This window comes from Geotrypetes seraphini, chromosome 8 (assembly GCF_902459505.1).
Source record: "Geotrypetes seraphini chromosome 8, aGeoSer1.1, whole genome shotgun sequence".
Lineage (NCBI taxonomy): Eukaryota > Metazoa > Chordata > Amphibia > Gymnophiona > Dermophiidae > Geotrypetes > Geotrypetes seraphini.
In genome coordinates, this window is record NC_047091.1 from 96178471 (window position 1) to 96192088 (window position 13618).

Consider the following 13618-nt stretch of genomic DNA (forward strand, 5'->3'; position numbering starts at 1 on the left):
TGTTCTACGTTAATACCCTTCAAGTATTTGAACGTCTGAATCATATCTCCCCTGTCTCTCCTTTCCTCTAGGGTATACATATTCAGGGCTTCCAGTCTCTCCTCATACGTCTTCTGGCGCAAGCCTCCTATCATTTTCGTCGCCCTCCTCTGGACCGCCTCAAGTCTTCTTACGTCTTTCGCCAGATACGGTCTCCAAAACTGAACACAATACTCCAAGTGGGGCCTCACCAATGACCTGTACAGGGGCATCAACACCTTCTTCCTTCTACTGACTACGCCTCTCTTTATACAGCCCAGCATCCTTCTGGCAGCAGCCACTGCCTTGTCACACTGTTTTTTCTCCTTTAGATCTTCGGACACTATCACCCCAAGGTCCCTCTCCCCGTCCGTGCATATCAGCTTCTCTCCTCCCAGCATATACGGTTCCTTCCTATTATTAATCCCCAAATGCATTACTCTGCATTTCTTTGCATTGAATTTTAGTTGCCAGGCATTAGACCATTCCTCTAACTTTTGCAGATCCTTTTTCATATTTTCCACTCCCTCTTCGGTGTCTACTCTGTTACAAATCTTGGTATCATCTGCAAAAAGGCACACTTTTCCTTCTAACCCTTCAGTAATGTCACTCACATACATATTGAACAGGATTGGCCCCAGCACCGAACCCTGAGGGACTCCACTAGTCACCTTTCCTTCCTTCGAGCGACTTCCATTAACCACCACCCTCTGGCGTCTGTCCGACAGCCAGTTTCTGACCCAGTTCACCACTTTGGGTCCTAACTTCAGCCCTTCAAGTTTGTTCAACAGTCTCCTATGCGGAACTGTATCAAAGGCTTTGCTGAAATCCAAGTAAATTACATCTAGCATATGTCCTCGATCTAGCTCTCTGGTCACCCAATCAAAAAATTCAATCAGGTTCGTTTGGCACGATTTATCTTTTGTAAAGCCATGTTGCCTCGGATCCTGCAACCCATTAGATTTAAGGAAGTACACTATCCTTTCTTTCAGCAACACTTCCATTATTTTTCCAACAACTGAAGTGAGGCTCACCGGCCTGTAGTTTCCTGCTTCATCCCTGTGACCACTTTTATGAATAGGGACCACATCCGCTCTCCTCCAATCCCCAGGAATCACTCCCATCTCCAGAGATTTGTTGAACAAATCTTTAATAGGACTCGCCAGAACCTCTCTGAGCTCCCTTAGTATCCTGGGATGGATCCCGTCTGGTCCCATCGCTTTGTCCACCTTCAGTTTTTCAAGTTGCTCATAAACACCCTCCTCCGTGAACGGCGCAGAATCTACTCCATTTTCTCGTGTAACTTTGCCAGACAATCTCGGTCCTTCTCCAGGATTTTCTTCTGTGAACACAGAACAGAAGTATTTGTTTAGCACATTTGCTTTCTCCTCATCACTCTCCACATATTTGTTCCCAGCATCTTTTAGCCTAGCAATTCCATTTTTTATCTTCCTCCTTTCACTAATATATCTGAAAAAATTTTTATCTCCCTTTTTTACATTTATAGCCATTTGTTCTTCCACCTGTGCCTTCGCCAAACGTATCTCTCTCTTGGCTTCTTTCAGTTTCACCCTGTAGTCTTTTCTGCTCTCCTCTTCTTGGGTTTTTTTATATTTCATGAACGCCAACTCTTTCGCCTTTATTTTCTCAGCCACTAGGTTGGAGAACCATATCGGCTTCCTTTTTCTCTTGTTTTTATTGATTTTCTTCACATAAAGGTCCGTAGCCATTTTTATCGCTCCTTTCAGCTTAGACCACTGTCTTTCCACTTCTCTTATGTCCTCCCATCCTAACAGCTCTTTCTTCAGGTACTTTCCCATTGCATTAAAGTCCGTACGTTTGAAATCTAGGACTTTAAGTATCGTGCGGCCGCTCTCCACTTTAGCCGTTATATCAAACCAAACCGTTTGATGATCGCTACTACCCAGGTGAGCACCCACTCGAACATTAGAGATACTCTCTCCATTTGTGAGGACCAGATCCAATATCGCTTTTTCCCTTGTGGGTTCCGTCACCATTTGTCTGAGCAGAGCCTCTTGAAAGGCATCCACAATCTCCCTACTTCTTTCCGATTCCGCAGACGGAACATTCCAGTCCGCATCCGGCAGGTTGAAATCTCCCAACAGCAGAACCTCCTCTTTCCTTCCAAACTTTTGGATATCCACAATCAGATCCTTATCAATTTGCTGCGATTGAGTCGGAGGTCTGTAGACTACACCCACGTAGATAGAAGTTCCATCTTCTCTTTTCAAAGCAATCCATATCGCTTCTTCCTCTCCCCAGGTCCCTTGCATTTCGGTCGCTTGGATATTGATCTTTACATAGAAAGCTACTCCTCCACCTTTATGACCATCTCTGTCCTTCCTAAAAAGATTATATCCCGGTATGTTTGCATCCCATCCATGTGATTCACTGAACCATGTCTCTGTGATAGCAACAATATCTAGATCTGCCTCTAATATCAGAGCTTGCAGATCATGAACTTTGTTGCTTAGACTGCGAGCATTTGTGGTCATCGCTTTCCAGCTATTTTTCAGCGATAATCTCCTTTTTCGTATGGATTTTTGTGTCGTTTCACTTTCCGTTGCAATACTAAGAAATGAGTTGCTGATATTGCTTATGTTGCAGCCTTTACTACTATCACATCTTTTCTTTTGCCGGGGGTGGTCTCTATAATTGTCCTTCGTACATACACCACCCCCACCTTCTAGTTTAAATGCCTAGAAAAATATTGTCTAAATTTCTCTGCAAGATTTCTTTTTCCTGCTGTAGTAATATGTAGCCCATCAGTGCAATATAGCTTCTATTTCCCCATCCTCCTATGTACCTGAAGCCTTCTTGATGACACCAGGCTCTGAGCCATCTATTAAAGTCCTCTGTGTTTTTCACTCTTTGCTCTCCCTTTCCATATGCAGGCAGTATTTCAGAAAAAGCTAAAGTCTTTACAAAAGGTTTCACGCCCTCACCAAGCTCCCGAAAAGCTTTCTGTGCTGCAAGTGTGGAGTTGTTGGCCAGGTCATTTGTTCCCAGATGGATAACAACATCAGTGTTAAAATCCTTAGTTTCTTCCTTAATTATAGTCAGTATTTGCCTGGAACTCCTGGTAGCTGAGGATCCTGGAAGACATTTCACTATTTTGGTCTCCTCGCCCTGTGTTCCAAGGTTAATGCCTCTGATGATAGAATCCCCCAACAGTAACAGTAACAGTTTTCTGTTTTTGGCTTTTTTATTTGTACTTAGGGTGCGCTTGTTCTCTTGAGTTACCTTCATTGGTTCCAGTCCCACCTCCCTTCTGTTTTCCTGAGTATCACAGTGCACTAGTGGAGTGAAGGAATTCTGTACAGGTAATATTAGTGAAGGTAGATGTTTCTGTGTTACATGTCGCAGTCTTCCTGAGCCTACTGTGACCCATTTATTCCTGGGCTGTTTTATTCTTTGAGGTAGAGGTGGTAAGTTGGTATGATTTTGTGGAGTGATGGAAGCTGCTTTAATTGTATTCAATTCCTGTTTAAGTTTGCAGAGCTCCTCCTTAATACTGGCAAGTTGAAGACAGATGGGGCAAGCCTTAAGCCTCCAAATAGTATGTCTTGGAATTAAAGCACCACAGTGATTGCATAGAATAAAGGTCATCTTGATTGGTTGTGAAGTGACTTGATTTGAGTAGTCCTGATTATATGGGTCTCTATATATGAATAATGGTCCCTGGGGTTGGTGGGACTATAAGTCTTACCCTTATTCCTATGAAGAGAAAGGGAAAGAGGAAATAAGATTTAACAGAGGAAAGAGAAGGGTTTATTTTTTTGTGCTTTTTTTTTTTTTTTTTTTAGTAAGAAATAGGGATGAGAAGAAAAATTAAGCAGATATAATGCTGAAAACCAGTGAAAAGAGCAGAAAATGAAATGCTGAGTAACTTAGCTTTTAGAAGTTCAAGGGCAACATTGTTCACAGCACTGTCCCAAAGATAATGCAATTAACCTTAGAAGTAAAACAGAGCCCCTTCCTTCTCCACCTAATCAGCAGAAAACAATGGCTGAATACTAGTAAGACAGAAATATAGGCTCTATACCACCTAAAACACAGTATTTTAAACAAAAATGCAGGTTCTATCAGTGCTACCCTAAAACACAGGATTTATAACAGGATTTTCCCTACTTTAGTCACAGGCACCAGGATTTAATTAGAGTTAACAAAGTCTTACCCTTTTTCCTATGAAGAGGAAGAGGAAATAAGATTTAACAGAGGAAAGAGAAGGGTTTATTTTTTTGTGTTTTTTTTATATTTTTTTTAGTAAGAAACAGGGAGGAGAAGAGAAATTAAGCAGATATAATGCTGAAAACCAGTGAAAAGAGCAGAATATGAAATGCTGAGTAACTTAGCTTTTAGAAGTTCACAGGGCAGCCTTGTTCACAGCACTGTCCAAGAAGGGAATTATTAATATCTACACAGGATATGAGATTGTCATTGATGAAAGAGAGAAATGTGATACATACCAGGGTTGACATACCAGGGTCAGGAATTCTATGTTTTCAATAGTAGGGGTGAAATTTTGGAGCTCATCGACAGGTCAGTTACGATTATATAAACCCAGGGATACGTTTAAGAAACTTTTGAAGACATTGTTATTTGTCAATGTATTTATATGAACAAAAATATAGTAAGTATTTCTGTGATACTTTGAAAAACTCATAAAGATTTAGTTATAGGACAATGCATTTATGTGAACGAAATGAGTATGTTCGTAGTGGAGGATGCAGGAGAATCTCTGAGTATATGTAGTAGTGTTATTATTTATTTTGTATGTTGTTTTGTAAACTGCCTAGACTTTAGGTAGTATATAAATTTTTTAAATAAATAAAAAATAAATTCATTGCAATTTATGAAAAGAACAACCAGAATGATTTTGTTGTTTTAAATTGAGTGGTAGCACTGCCAAGAGCTTATTTAGGGCTAAATAAAATGCTGCTGGAATTACATAATAGAATTTGCATAACAGGATTGTACTATCTGGCTGCTTTTCTGACACTTCCCAAACAGGAATCTGAAACGGAATGAGAATGACAAAGGAACAGGTTCAAGGTTTATTCAAGCTAGTCACCTGAACTTTCGTGGGGGGTGGGTGGGGGATTGTTTAATCCTCCTGGTCTTACTCAGCTCCAAACAAATTTGAGTAACAGAAAATAAGCTTCCATAGAAAGGGTAGTTGGCATGTGTATTTGAAACAAAAGTAATTTGCTGATAATACCAAGGCAAGGAGTTGGAGACAATTTTGGGTACTGGAGTCAGAGTCGTGGGTACAAGAAACTGAGGAGTCGGAGTTGAAGGATTTAACTACCAACTCCACAGCCCTGTATAATACTGTGCACTATCAGGAACGAATGGGCACTATGTGCACACAGAACACACCATTACACACCACGCCGTGATGTTTCCCCTAGCCAGAGACCACAAGTTGAAAGCTAAGTACATGCTTAAAAGTAAAATAGATTAAACAAAAGCTAATATTTAAACGTATAAGATTGAAATTAAATTAAGGGAACCGATGAGGAGCTGGCACATAAAGCTTAGAGCAATGAAATCTAATTGAGTGGTGGTGCTGAGGGTCCCAAAAAAAGTTAAAAAAAGTGAAGGGATGCAAGACAGCTGATAGAAAATTGTACTATCAGGTGGAGAAATTGTTTGATAGTTGTAGCTCCCTTAAACTATAATATAAGTTGTGCACTGGTTGATATACTCTCTCTTTTGACACTGCACACTTAATAATATTTATTTTGGAATGACAAAAACAAACAAAATAAAACAAAAACCAATTAAAAAACGTTTCTGGTTGCCATTATCTAATTTCTAACCAAGTTTAAGACGGCATAGGATAAGCACAAAGGATCCTTAGTTGCTGAAGATGGAGAGAGCAGCATGTGTGACCTGGTGACATGCAATTGAGAGCAAACACAAAACCAAAAACTGTGGAAACGATGATCTTGATTCCAAGTTTTATTCCAAGTTCTTCATAAAATTGATTTGTACATTAGGTGCAGTAGTATGTCATCTCAAATAATACACAGAAAGAGATTGTGGCGGGGACCCAACATGGGAAATATACATGTTTCTATGTGTCTCCAAATCACTATCATTTATTCACACTTTGGTTTGGGTAGGCCTGCATTTAACAATTCCCATGACACTATATTTCCCTGCTACACCATTTCCTCATTTGCCTGATCTTTTCATTCACAATTTTGTTAATATTTTTTACTGTTACACATCTCCATAGGCCCACAGAGGAAGGTCTTTCTGACCGAAACACGGACCATGTCAGGACCCCACCACAATCTCTTTCTGTGTATTATTTGAGATGACATACTACTGCACCTAATGTACAAATCAACTTTATGAAGAACTTGGAATAAAACTTGGAATTAAGATCATCGTTTCCACAGTTTTTGCGCTCTTTCTCCTCACTGTGGAAGTCTGTTTGACGACTTTTTTGTTTCGACATGCATTTGAGATACTCAACTGAATCCATGGGTTTAGGCTGACAACGCATGACAGAAGTCAGTAAGAAATTAGATGTCCCAGTGAAAACACAGGCTTCATGTGTGTCAGATAGGAGCTGCATCTGTCTGGCAGGCAATACAGAGGTCCTTGGAGACCAAAAGCTCGATTAATAGTTATACCAGGCTAAATATTAGCTGGGTCTATCCGGGAGGCTGAAAGTACTTTCATAAGCGAGTGCTCAGGTGTCCAGGTGTTCGCACAACAGTCACACTAAGGGCTCCTTTTACGAAGCCGCATTAGCGGTTTAACGTGTGTAAGAGCGTGCGCTAATTTGCCAGCCGTGCTAGCCGCTACCGCCTCCTCTTGAGCAGGCGGTAGTTTTTCGGCTAGCATGGGGGGTTAGCGCGCACTAAAAGGTGCGTGCGATAAAAGGAGCCCTAAGCCTGCTGGGTACAGGATTATTGCAGAGTCCTGTGTTTAAGAATGGGGAAGGCATGTGCTGGAGAAAACCAAAATGTTGGACTATAAAAAGTGAAAAAAAGAGAAACTATCCCAAAGAAAAAAATTCTGCAGGTGAGCACATAATAAATGAAGAAGATAAAAACCATAAAGGCAATTCTATAAATATAAATGGCCAATAGCGCACCTAGTTTATAGAAAGCACGATTAGTGTTAATAATTGGCTGTTATGCACATAAGTATTAGGCATTAATCTATAAACAGTGTGCCTAAATGACCTAGTGTGCACTAGGGAGGAGGACGGGGGTGTCATCGAGCAACACATGCATCTTCTAGAACAGTTGCTCCCAACCCTGTCCTGGAGGACCACCAGGCCAGTCGGGTTTTCAGGATAGACCTAATGAATATACATGGAGCAGATTTGCATGCCCGACACCTCCATTATATGCAGATCTCTCTCATGCATATTCATTAGGGCTATCCTGAAAACCTGACTGGCCTGGTGGTCCTCCAGTACAGGGTTGGGAACCACTGTTCTAGAATACTATTCAGTTGCATGAATTGTATGGCATGCTTAGGTACACCCACTCACACCAGCCACTGACCTACCTTTTGGCATACCAAGGCGGCTTTGCGCTAATATTCTATAACAGTTTAGGCATGCCTTTAAGCCATTATAGAACTGGTGCGACGCACATACATTCGCAGCACCAGTTTATAAAATTGCTGCCCGTATATCTGATCAAGTCTGCCCATGAGGCTGCTAAGCTCTACAATCTCTTTCTTTCCGTCAGACATCATCTGTGCTTATCCCATGCTTTCTTAAATTAAAATACAGTCATCACCATCACTCCACTGGGAGATGGTTCCACACATCCACCACCCTGACAATACATCAGATTATTCCTACTTCTTTTCATACTTATTCTATGCCCCCTTATTCAAAAAGACTCCTTTCTACTGAAACAGGCTCATCTCTTGGCGATATTAAAAGTCTTTACTATATCTCCCCTCTCACAAAGGAAACCTATTTATATATAACATATATACATACATGATCTTGATGTGTCCTTGCCCATTTGCTTTGTTCTCCAGCTACTGAGTCATCAAAGCATCACTCCATTCCACCCAAATCTGTCTACCAGTATAAAAGGTACACAGGCAGGGAAGGGAGGTACAATAGGCAAGGGAGGCAGAAAAAATATATCAGGAAGAGGGCAACAACAACAACAAAAAAGTCAGGCCAGCTCAGAACTGAGAGCCTCCAAGAATCTTTAAGGCCTCTGGGAAATTCACAGCACCTGATTTTAGATTTACCCTATCAATCTCATATTCCTTTGAGCCAGAGCATGAAGTGCAATTTATCAAAAAAAATATTTGACAAACATGTTAAATATAAAACCCAGCAGCAATCATTAGCTGCAGGATAGGGATCTGAAGCCAACTAAAGCAAGATTTATTCTTGTATCCATCCAATGTATACCTGCAAACCACTAAATCCATGCCCATCTGATTCTGTGCAGGGATGGGAATCAAAAGAAAGAAACTGGGGATAATTTATTTATAAACTAGTGTAGGTACCTGCTATTTCCGAAACAGAATGAAATAATTAACAGTAGTAAAATGAAGCCAAATTCCATTTCACTTCAAGCTTCACTCAGCATCTCCTACCCCATTCATCAGTACCCCTCCACCATCTATTTAGATGATCTGAAAGATTCCCCAAGCACCAAGATCCATCTCAGTCCTCCAACTTCAAATGCATTCTCCTTTTACACTTGCTGCTTCTTCTCTAGTTAATTAATATTTTCATAGCTTAAGATACTGTAAATAAGTGAAATGATGTACTTTACATTTCAAAGGTCTTCCATCTTTTTTTTTAAGTCGTTTCTCCTAACTATGCAAAACTAGCAAATGAAGCCAGTTATTTAGTATTGAACTTGCAGCTCCAGTTGAATGAAATCTCCAGGATTTTTTTTTTTTAATAAGTCAGGGGTGATTTTTATACTGTACAAGAAGCATGCAAAGAAGAAATACTCTCTTCACATTGGCTCCTTTTGAAATTCCAGGGCAAATTAGAGCCAGGCTATCAAAGAAGCAAAGCACATGCAGATATTTCAAAGTTTAGCTTGCAAACTCCATTCTACCCCTGACCTTTCTGATACAGATAGCAGCTCTGGCAGTAGGAACAGAGCATACAGTATTACTGAGATAATTCTCAGCTGCTGATTTTGTAAACTGTTTAATTGGATGGATACAATAATTAGTACTTTGCACCCTCCTCCAATATCCCCATCAAGCAAAGAAGTAGCCTAATAGGTGCAGTGGGCTGAGAATGGGGGGGATTCTCACTGTGGCTCCTTATGACCTGGGCAAGTCAGAATGTGAACCCACTAGTGATGTAAATTACTTTGGCTGTACCACAGAAAGGGTATAGCAAATAATCTTAAAACAAATAAGTGAAAATAAAGCCTGTGGATGACATCTCTCTAGGTGGAAAACAATTATCACTCATAATATATACACCCCCTAGTCTCACTCAATGTAACCAGCACAAGAGAGAGCCCCAACACATACACCTACCTATCTTACACATCCAAAAAACACACAACCTCCCCCCCCCCCCCCGACAAATACTACCACCAGAGAGTCTTTCTCTCAATGCTACCAGCATTGGAGACACCCCATTCAGCACCACCAGTATTTAAGAGAGCTACAGGAAAATGACGCAAAGACTCCACAACCCTCCCAGCATCCGAGACAGAAAGACAAACCACTCCTCAAGAATAACATCAGAAAGCCTCACTCAAAATTTTGGGAAGAGCCAGCCCTCATTATTATTTCGCCTTTTTCGTCCCACACAATCCCATATTATCTCCAGCAGAACACTGAAACCAGGCCGGTGATGCTGTAAGGCCAGATCAGGACCTCCCCGCCGCCGGCAACTCCTACCTGTGTGTGCATAGGACACGGGCACCTTCCAGATGCTGAAGTGCGCCGACACGGACGAGAAATATTTTCCGAAGGCAAGCGGCAGGATGTACCAGCGGTAGTAAGCGGCGGGCAGCTCGGTGCTGGGGATGCCCCAGGCCCGCAGCAGTGGCGGCAGCAGAGTGCAGATGGCCAAGATGTGGAAGAGGGAAACGGTGACCGGGTACGGGAAGGAACTCAGGATCATCTTATTGACGACGTTACCGCCCGAGCTAATGGAATACCAGAGTAAGCAGAGTAGCGCAATGCGGGCGCCGTCGCGGAACGGCGACCGACCACTGGCTGCCGCCATCCTCTTCCCGCCGGTGCCCGATCGCACACACTGAGCGGAGACCGACGTGGATTAGCCAGCGCGGCACCGCCAATGGGGGTGCACGCTCATTACGCGTCACTTCCGCCCTGCAGGGACACGTCTCAATACACTACTTCCGCCCTTTTGGGGGACGGGGCGCATCCTGATAGTGTTTTCTTTCTGTGGGCGCAGAATCCTCAAGAGTCGCTTCCTCTCTGCAAGAATCTACAGTATATTTAGCTTTCTTCCGCCTTGCGGTTATTATTTATCATTTCTATAGCGCTACTAGACGTACACAGCGCTGTATAATCAAAACAGAAGAGACAGTCCTTACTCAAAAGAGTTTACAATGCAGTCAAGACAGACAAACCGGCCAAGAATGTGATCTCTATACACAGAATTACTGAGGGAATGTTAAAAGATAGATGTTACTTAGCATGTGGGTTGGAGTTTGGAATCCAAAGCAGCTTCGAAGTACGGTAGCAGCCTTTGAGTCTGGATTTAAATACTGCCAGAGACAGATCTTAACAGAATTTGAAGTTAGCCATGGAAGGGGACAGATAAGAGAAATTTGCCCAAGGAGAATATGGGGGAGGGGGAGATTGTGGAGAGAGATACTGAGGAGCTGCAACACGAGTACTGTAGGTAGGAGACGTCTGAATTGTATGCAGAAACAGAGCCAATGAAGTGATTTGAGGAGAGGGGTAATGTGGGCATAGCGACATTGGCAGACCATGAGGCATGCAGCGAGTTCTGAACAGATTAAAGGAGAAAGAGTTTAGCAGTAGGCCAGGCAAGAGGTGATGAGGGTCTTAGTGCTGCTCTCAGAAAGGTCTGCTTTTAGCGATAGTGTAGAGAAAGGAACATGTTTTTACCAGTCTGTTACATACTAGGTGGTTCTTTAAAGAAAGTAGAACCTAATGCCTGAAACTAAAGCATTCAGGAAAAAAGATATTAAAAATACCTCAATTATGAAAATGAAAAAAATAGGGAGTGAAAAAAGTCTTGTGTGATCAAAAAAAAACACTTCCCTGGATATGCAATAATAATGATTTGACAATGCTATACATATGTAAAGATCAGCTCGGAGAAATGGAGGGGCTTTTACAGAAGGCAAAACCCCCCTTATACCACCTCACTACCCAATCATTGCAGTATCTTCCATACTTTGAAGCATAAATAGTGCCAAATAATATCAAATCAATATAAACAAACAAAAAAAAAAATCAAAATTGCTTAAAACATGGCAGCCACTGGCAGTAGGTCCTCATCCTTTCATTCTGGAGCAGTTTCTGGTGCACAGTTTGTGTAACATTTGGGATGGGTTCAATGCAATGAAATGGGATACTTATAAAAACAAAGTAAATAAAAATGGAACTCAGTTCTTAGCATGAGCCTGCAAATTATTCTATTCCAAGCCACCTGCTACTTTTTTTTTGTTGGCCAATGCATTTTTATTTAATTTTTGTGATATAGTGTAAAGCTTTTGGAAGATCAAAGGGAACCAGTTAAGTACCACTTAATAACCTGTCTGTATTAAATCTTAGAAAAATATGTTCTTTACCAACTGAACAACTTTTTAGAAGCTAGTAACCTTATAAATCCTCAACAATTAGTCTTCATTTATTAGAGATGGTTAGCTTTTATTAAAATTTTGTCTAAGGCCCTTTGCATTCAGCTAGATCTTACAGCTGCCTTTGACACAATACTTCATCCTAAAATTTTACATCAGAGCATGGGGGATTTAATTAGTGATATTGCAATGGTTTGGTTCCTGTTTTAAGAAACAAGGATGTTTTTTGTTAACTAGAATCTAGGAGAGTTTTTCTAAAAGGTTTTTGAAATTCAGAGTCCCTCAAGGCTCACATCTTTTACTAGTTCTATTTAACATCTATCTTGAACCTCTGACCAAACTGATGAACTCTTGGGAAATTGATTTTCATCTTTTTTGTTGATTATATTCATCTTATAATCTTCATGAGAAATAATGAAAAATAAATAGTTCTTCAGCTCAACAGTAGGCTTGAAGTTCTTACAAAATTTTCATACAAGAGTAAGGCCTAATTTTAAAAGTGGAGACATCTGCTACTATGGGGATCTCGCATAAAATTAATCTGAAAATCTTATTGAAAATTAAAGGCCAATGTTTACTTCTATGTCAAAACATCACAGCTCTTGGTGTCAAGTATAAGAATACATTCCTAATATGGAATTGGTGTGTTGTTTTTTAAGGCAACAAGAAAGTTGTCCCTGATCTTTCCACAAAGGGAACACGACCAATAAAACAAAAGAACTGTGGAGAGCTGATGTCCAAGATGAAGGCTTTATTAAAACAAATAGATAATCCACATCAAAATGTCTAGGGCCTGAACTTTTGAAAACATGTGGACCCAACATGGTCCGTGTTTCGACACTATAGTCTTCTTCAGGGGTCCCTATTTCACGCATCTCTACAGTGCAAAGGTTTACATTTATTATTTAATCCACAAGCCTGCATTTAGGACCAATAGGGACCCCTGAAAAAGACTAGTGTCGAAACACCGTGTTGGGTCCACATGTTCTCAGAGGTTCAGGTCCTAGACATTTTTATGTGGATTATCTATTTGTTTTAATAAAGCCTTTGTCTTGGACATCAGCTCTCTAGAACCATAAAAATGTACAATAAGCATGATCACTAATCCAACATGCAAGTAAGCAAAATATAACAGTGCTCAGATCAACTAGATGAAACACAAAGCAAAAAGCTCTGGGAAAGAAGAAAAAGACCCAAAACCCAAGAGATGTCTCAGAACTTAATAGAAACAAGCACGTACCTAAACACCATTTTCAGTTTACTGTCTCCCCCCACCTCCCCCCTCCCATGAGAAACAAAGTGAAATAAATAACATAACAATATATCAATAAAAAAAAGACAAGGAAAAAGAAGTAAAAGAGCTATGTCAGGCATAGAATATAAAAATCCCAGTCATAGGTATACAGCATAAAGAACTCTCTATAATATCAGAAATTAAGGAGAAGACTGCAAGTTCTATGAGGAAGAGAATTCCAGTACCCCTCCCAAATGTCCTGAAATTTTTCCCAGGGTTTGGAATCCATATTGCTTAGTTTTCACCTCTCCAAAAGTGCTAAATCAACAAAAACTTTTGAAACTGCGAGACCAGAGGAGAGATCTGCAATCTTCATAGACCAAAATAGTCCTGCCTTAGCACTGGCAGCAGATGAATCCAGAGACCAGTGGGATAGCACACATCTACCAGCAGGTGGAGATAGAGAACTGATTCACAGGAGTATATCTGGATGGAACTCCTCTTGCCAATTAGTATGCTCTATTTCCAGCAGGTTGGATGGCTGCTATTCTGGTTCCTG

At 40.9% G+C, this 13618-nt stretch overlaps 1 protein-coding gene across 1 annotated transcript in view; it reads right to left on the bottom strand.

Moving 5' to 3' along the window:
• Nucleotides 1-10414, bottom strand: part of SLC35E1 (solute carrier family 35 member E1) — a 54586-nt gene extending 44172 nt beyond the window's left edge. Inside the window, exon 1 of the mRNA XM_033957383.1 lies at nucleotides 9922-10414. Within this exon, the coding sequence (XP_033813274.1) occupies nucleotides 9922-10252 (331 nt within the window). The 5' untranslated portion in view covers nucleotides 10253-10414. The remainder of the gene's footprint in view (nucleotides 1-9921) is intronic.
• Nucleotides 10415-13618: the final 3204 nt, after the last annotated feature.